At 35.3% G+C, this 7,546-nt stretch overlaps 1 protein-coding gene across 2 annotated transcripts; it reads left to right on the top strand.

The window, feature by feature from the left end:
* Positions 1-1,706: 1,706 nt before the first annotated feature.
* Positions 1,707-7,206, top strand: sypl1 (synaptophysin-like 1). 2 transcript variants are annotated; one of them, XM_041257624.1, is made up of 6 exons: positions 1,707-2,061; positions 2,484-2,555; positions 3,620-3,738; positions 4,396-4,600; positions 5,288-5,479; positions 6,255-7,206. In XM_041257624.1, exons 2-6 carry the CDS (start codon positions 2,487-2,489, stop codon positions 6,393-6,395), a joined length of 726 nt encoding a protein of 241 aa, XP_041113558.1. In that variant the 5' UTR covers positions 1,707-2,061; positions 2,484-2,486; the 3' UTR covers positions 6,396-7,206. The 2 variants fall into 2 exon arrangements, with proteins under 2 accessions (XP_041113558.1, XP_041113557.1); XM_041257623.1 differs by having other exon boundaries at positions 1,708-2,029.
* The last annotated feature ends 340 nt before the right edge of the window (positions 7,207-7,546 follow it).

Raw genomic sequence — 7,546 nt, 5'->3', positions numbered from 1 at the left:
CATGTACGTGTCTTAAAGAAAACTGGTTCTGGCTCACACTGCCTAAGATGGTGTTGTCTTGGTGTGGCTCTTTGTTTCTTTATGCTTAACCTATGTTATCTCTTGAGCGCATCAGTTCCTCCAGCAATGTGCGATTGTGTTTATTCCAGCAGTCAGACGGTTGTCGTCAGTGCAGTGAAGTGCAATCTTGCAGTCTCGCATTTACCAGTTACTATACCTCCTCTGATAAGCTCCTTTTAAAACTAACAGAGTGTACAAACCTGCAAACACTGTATCTTATATTGCATTCAAGCTTCTTTCCATGTTATCCAACAGTTTAGAACCCACAGTCAATAGTTTTCAAATAAAAGCCTAGTCCTCTTTGTATTGTATAGAGACAATATAGTCGTTTTTTGGAAGACAGTTGCAAAAGGTAACAGCATGACTTATAACCATAGAAATAATGAACTGCCAGTAAGACTCAATTTGTTCGACTTAGTTTAGAAACTCAGTACTGATATACAGCATGCTGGGCTTTCTGTACATATTTGATCAGAAGCAAGTTGCCCTATCTGATAACAAGCGTCTGTCCACTTCTAATTAACTGTCAAGACAACTGGAATTCATCCAATGGGAACCACCTGTACAGGTGTCCTAAGCTTCTTGCAGTTGCACACTAAAAAAAATTATGTAACCAAATTATTGTGTTAGGTAGGTAAAATTATGTTCTCTCAAGAATTGTGAGAGCATTGTTTAGTTCAGTTTAGGGGACATACAAAAGTTAAACCATTGACCGAAGAATGCGTACTTTTCAGTATTTGTACTAAAAAGGCAAAAATATTAAATGCAATATGCTGGATACCTAGTTAAGCGTGGGGAGCAGTTTAAGAAGGTTGTTCCTTAATAAGCCCATGTTGAAAACATATGCTCATGTAAAGTGTTAATGGTGTGTAGGGACCAAATTTTAAATAAAGATTCTCTGAGCCAATGAGAAGTAACACAGTTTCATTAAGCAAAATTCTGGAGAGAAGTGAAGCAGGCGGACTGCAGTTAGTTCTGTGACATGTAATCACAAGTAACAACCTTTTATACCAGTGCACACACAAGATGATGATCAAAGGAGAAGAATGATCAAAGAAGCAGCCCTGTTATCTTGATAGTGCAGTAGAACATTTACTCCTGTGCCAGGGGAACCATAAGTTGTGGGGGGAAAGATAAGGTATTGTCTCTGTTATATTTAACAAATCGCTGACTCACCTATCCTACTTCCATCTTGTGTTAAACACACATATTCTTAGAGAAAGATTTCATTATAATTCATTCAAACCCTTCAGGTGTAAAAAACACCATTTTGAATAAATACAGCTTAGATGTGTAGCAGCAGATATTTGCAAATTTGACTCCAGAAACTGCTGGTGACTGGTTTTCTACTGGATAGCCAGCAGGTAAATTAAAGTGTAAAAAGTCTTTAAATTGGGTGTTTTTTCTTAAAACCAGCATTACGTTTATTCAACCAGAACAGCCAGCTGCCTGCTCTTACCAGGATAGAGCAGTGCTGGTCAATGCTGTATTAGCCAACAGAGCAGAGTGATGTAGTTGCAAGCAGGCTTTATAGGGAATGTGTCCCATAGCTAAAACTACCTCTGGAGAATGGGGGCGGGGAAGTCTGTCAAAACTACTTTCTTGACGGTATATAACTGCACGAAGAAATATAAACTGTTAGTAAATAAAGTAACCCTTTCTCTCTTGGAGTTGAATGCACTGTACACTTCAACTTTAAATGCAGTGTGATCAATTAATTTTAGTTTTACAAATATAATCCCAGATCTACACCCCAGAAACTGTATTTGACTTCTATAACTGAAACGTCATGTGGGTCTGGTTGCTTTCTGTGGGTATTTTTGTTTGTTAATGACATCAGATGATCACTATTAAGATTCTTCAGGCGGGGAGAGAAAGTGCAAAATCCAATACAGATAACAAGGCCAGCAAAGTCTGTGACAAACGGGTGTGAAGATTTTCACCATTAACAGTACAGAAGAAGTTTTAGGTTTGTATATTGGAACATATAAATGAATCCCGGTAAGCAAAATGTGGTTTGCTGAAAGTGAGTGACCAAAAAAACATACGCGGGAGCTACGGAGCAAACGTAGTTATTTTTAGAAGAAAGACAACAGCACATGATTTGTCAGCAGCTGTGGCCGTAGGAATTAAACAACCGGATTTCTTTCACCACTTGATATTTCTAGTTTTTTTTTTTTTTTTTTTTTTTGAATACGAAAGAAGAGTTTGGGGTAAAAAAAAAAAAAAAAAAAAAATAATAATAATAACTTCCTTCCATAAACCGTTACAGGAAATGGATAGCGTGGCTCTGGCAAAAAAAAAAAAAAATAGGAGGGGCAATCTTAATCAACTGGCTGACTCTCAAATTCAAGGAATACAGTTCTGTAATTGCATAGTGTGTACAGTAAACGTTTTTTTTTTTTTTTTGTTCTATTTTGCAGAAGATGACTGGTCTCCAGTTAAACTTTCGGCCCATCATGGAGCCGCTGGGTTTTATCAAAGTACTGGAATGGGTGAGTATTATGACGTTACTTGAGAACCCGTCCACGAGGGCCTTACGCTGCAATTCAAATCCGATTAAGTGCACGAAAAAGGGGTTGTGGCGAACTTTAGCTTCGTGGATCGTAGGCCTGCAACTGGAAAAAAATAAAATTAACAGAAATGTATGTATCAAGATATATGTGTCGTTTGCAAATTGTAGCTGCCTTTACCATGTGTGATTGTGAAATGTCCTCGTTTAAACCAGGCGTGGCATATACCGGTAGGATTCATATCCACCCGCTGTCAATTGGCATACAAAGTTATTGCTTACTCTCCACGTCTGTTGTTGTTACGAGGTACTGTCTATATAGGAAAGGATCATATATAATGTAAAAAAAAAAAAAGGGAAATAATGTAATGGCATGGGCAGATAATTGCAACATTTTTGCAAGAAACATTTGTAAAAAAAAAAAAAGAATTCTAATTGGAGTCATAAAACATGAGTAATGACAGTTCTGTTTTGAGGTTAGTAGTAGCCAGAGAAATCGAAACTCAATTTGCACAGCCTTGTGTGCGATATACAATGCTCTTATCAGTTTAGCTGCCAGAAAATGTTCTGTAGGTTATACCCTTTTTTAAGTTGAAATCGGTCGTAAAGCGTGTGGTATTGTAAAACACGCCCGTGCAATTATTTTAATATTAAACTTTGTAAAAGTCAAACGTGCACAGCTATTTATCAAACACATTATTTATTATTTACACTGCATACTGGAAATGCTGAAACCTGTTACTTAGTAATACACAGTAGCATTTACATGGAAATCTGTACATCCTGTTTCTAGAACCATCTGTAAAAATCAGTCTAAGGTAACTATTTGGACAGTCATAGAATGGTCTTAAAAACAGATTTGACTTCTAATCCCACGGGTTATTTTTTTTTTGTGGGCGTGGGGGTTTGGTGTTCAGGGGTAAGAGCAGATTACCTTTTAGTTCAGGTAACTATGAAATTCAGGTGTATTGCGTGTTATCCTCTATGGGCACTGTGCAGTATTTTGTGTATGCCTGACTGTTTTTTTTGTTTGTTTTTTTTTTTCAGATTTTTGCAATCTTTGCATTTGCTACTTGTGGTGGGTATAGCGGTAAAAGTGTAATATCAATTTTCTGCAGAGACGGCCCAAATGCCACTTTGAATGCCATTTTCAGTTACCCATTCAAGTAAGTTTGAGGTACATAGTTTAAAGTGAAGTATGCTTTCATAAGCTGTGTTGAAATTTAAAGTAGGAGTTATTTATTTAACCTATAACACATACAACAACACATACAAGTCATGGAACACATACAAGTCTGAACCATAAGGTCACCTAGGGTACATGCTCAAACACCAGCACACAACAAATAGACCTCCACACAAGAAAGCTTTGTATTTTACATATTTCGTTCTTAACTAAAACAGCGTAGTTTGTGAAAACAAAGAAACTGAATTGATACCTGTCTGTTCTTCATTGCATAGTACATTATCCATAAACTACTGATTTTATATAGTTATTCTCTTAAAATATTTTAGTTCTTACTATTAATTAAAAAATAGTGTTGGATTGGTTAAAATAAATTAAATGTGTGTTAACTGTAAAACATGCATAGTATAAATTTGATTAGTAATTTATGGATGTTTTGCATTTAGATGTAAATTATTTGATAAAATCAGTTTTATAATACTAGCATTGTTACTTCTGCAATGAGACTAGCCAAGGGTATCTTACATTGAGCTACTTTTTTGATTGGCTGAGCAAAACCAAGGAAACAAACACTATCTATGATTGACTGTTTATGAAGTTATGTTTCTTACGAGCATGTTTTCTTTTTTTTTTTCAGGTTAAACCAAGTTGTGCTTGTTCATAGTAAAATGGATGTATGCAATAGAACTCTACAGGAAGTACACCTAGTTGGAGATTCCTCCTCATCTGCAGAGTTCTTTGTTTCCGTGGCTGTCTTTGCATTTCTTTACTGTATTGCTGCCCTCGTGCTGTATGTTGGATATTTGCATGTTTACACTGACTCAAACCGTGGGCCAATGATAGTAAGTGATTTTTAAAAAATATTTCCTATTTTGTGCGCATTAAAGTTAACATGTTAGTTAGAAATAGGAATATTATTTGAACTGGGTGAAATCATTGGTGAAACAAAGTAGGAATTGGCTCTTGGCTCTTTTAAAAAATAAAATCTCATTCATATTGTTAATACTTTTTTTTTTACCTGCTGCAAGGACTGAGTATTGGTAAGTTTTGCTTGCTTTTTTAAATTGAGACACATTTCTGTGCAAGTAAAATTATAAAAATGTAAACTGCATCTATTCTAATTATAACCCAGTGGCATAAATGCATAATAAAACAATGTAATTGGTCATACACAGGAGATTCTGTTTCCAATTTTATTGCACCATTTTGAAGTTTGAAGCAAAATAGTGATCCTTTTTTAAATTAGTTTTTACTACCAATAAGCAGCAGCTAACATGGTCTGAACTTTTTGTTACACAGAAGCCATGGTTTATCAGTTTTTTTTTTTTTTCTGTGATTGGTACTTCTCTAGGGCTTCGTTGTGACGTGTCTTTTTGTTACACAGAAGTCATGGTTTGTTAATTCATTTTTTTTTTTTTTCTGTGATTGGTTCTTCTCTAGGACTTCGTCGTGACGTGTCTTTTTGTTACACAGAAGTCATGGTTTGTTAATTCATTTTTTTTTTTTTTCTGTGATTGGTTCTTCTCTAGGACTTCGTCGTGACGTGTCTTTTTGCCTTCTTTTGGCTAGTTAGCTCTTCAGCCTGGGCCCAAGGCCTTGGAAACGTTAAGACTTCTATAGGTACTGAGGGAATCCGGAAGACATTGTCTCTTTGTAAAGAAGATGGTATCACGTGTGATGTTGCATCATTTGCTTATATGGGAGGCCTGAATGTCTCCGTGGTATGTACCAAGCTTCATTTTTATGAAATGTGTAATGTGATTTATTTATTTATTTAATGACTAAAATGTAACTACAAAAAGTTCTTAAAGATTGTATTTGGCAAAGAGTGGAGTTTGTTAAATACAAATACTGCTTTTATTGATTAACAGAAAACAAATTAACTAATTGAAAAATCACCACATGTACATAAACTTTAAACAGGTGCTTTAAACAGGTTTGTTGTGAATTGTATTTAACTATTTACAACAGTAATACATGAGACAGAATTCAATAACCCAGAAAAAGAAACTGAAATCAGACTTCTTGTTTTCTCTCTTTATAAACCAATTTGAAAATAAGAAACATCATTCATGTGTTTAAGTAAGGAATAACACATGTGGGGTGCAGTAGTTCTATAATTATTACACTCTGTGGGTGCATTGAGAGGCACGAGGCGAAGCCAAGTGCCTTCAACCACCCAGGAAATGCAGTAATTTCATCCTACTACTGAATACCCTGGAGAGTGTTAATTTATTTATAAAATGGGCATTTAAAAAAAAAAAAAAAAAAAAGATATATTGTGTTCCCTGTCTTTACTGAATAGAACCAAAGTGTGCAGTGTGGAAATGTTCTGCTCAGTCATATGATCGCTAACAACCAATCCAGGGCTATTTTCACAAAACACTGCTAGCACTTGGCAGACTGCTACCTAAAACTGCTTTGTGAAACTAGCCCCTGAACTCTTAGTTTGTCCATTTGAGATCCTGCTTTAATATAAATGTATTTTGCATCTAGGTGTTTGGCTTTCTGAACTTGATTCTTTGGGTAGGAAATGCATGGTTTGTATTCAAGGAAACCAGCTGGCACACCCCCCCACAGACAGGCTCCACCACTCAGCCAGACTCAGAAAGTGTGTCTGCACCGCCACGGATGTAGGTCACATTGGGAAATGAAGAGCAAGACCTCCAAATTATTGTTTAAAAAACAACCTCATGCAGTCTGTGTAATACTATGCAACACGTCACAGTGTAGTGTATTTAAAGAGTTGTGTCGTCTGCTCTGCTGTTAACCCTTTTGTGGCAGAGAAGGGGAAGAAACAAATATACATCAGGTGTACATTTCTGAAAGAGTTAAAAATGAGTTTCTTATGAATATGTTGGGAAACATAACTGATGTAAGTTTCAATGTACTCACCATTGTAACGTAAGTCTTTCTAAAAGTCTTTACCTAAAACTTAAACGTTCACTACATTATTATTGTTTGTGATTTATGAGCATTTTTTTATTGGACCATTCAGATTTACTTGACTGTTCTTTGTTGCCTTTTGAAGTTTGAAAAACGTGCATGTATTGTCATGTGAAAGCAGCTGTTTTGCATAGTAATTTTAATATACTCTCGCTTAATAAGTGCTTGCTTTGTCAGTATTTCATGAAACAGCTTTGCAGAATTGTTATATTTTCTAAGAAGAAGAAAACAAATCTTGTATAGAGTAGTATGTTACAGAAATAGATGCACCAAAATTTAAAATTAAATATTGTGAATCTTGGCATATTGTGTTTTTTTGGTTCCACTAGGCTGTGCTGAATTTGTTCTGTAAAAAGCCGATGAGCAGTTTTTGGGTTCATGTGTAGCTATTTTTGATTTCTTTATATTTACTCATGTCACTTTCTGGTTTATTGCCTATTGCGCCTGGAAAAAAGTGTCTGCAGAGGTTGTAAAAATACATATAAATCTGTTATGTATTAAACCAGTAATCCTTTGTTTGACTCTTATTTAATATTTGGTAGCCTTGTATAGGACACACTTCCGTTTTCAGAATTAGTTATAATTCAAGAAAGTTAACCTTTTAGGGGACATACTGAAAACCTCACATTTATATATGAGGCTGGAATGAGTTATGTGATGCACAAGATTTATAGTCCCTTTTATTTCTGACAAATGTTTTTTTGTCACATGATAGATTTGTTGCATGTACTTTACACAGTAGTCCATATTTTACTAGTGCTTAATGTCAGACTGTACCATTATTTACACCTTGTTAATATAGAGACATTTCTTATGAGTCATATATGCTACCAAGCATTTTA

The sequence above is a fragment of the Polyodon spathula genome, chromosome 8, assembly GCF_017654505.1.
Source record: "Polyodon spathula isolate WHYD16114869_AA chromosome 8, ASM1765450v1, whole genome shotgun sequence".
NCBI lineage: Eukaryota > Metazoa > Chordata > Actinopteri > Acipenseriformes > Polyodontidae > Polyodon > Polyodon spathula.
This window is presented reverse-complemented; position numbering and strand designations above follow the sequence as displayed.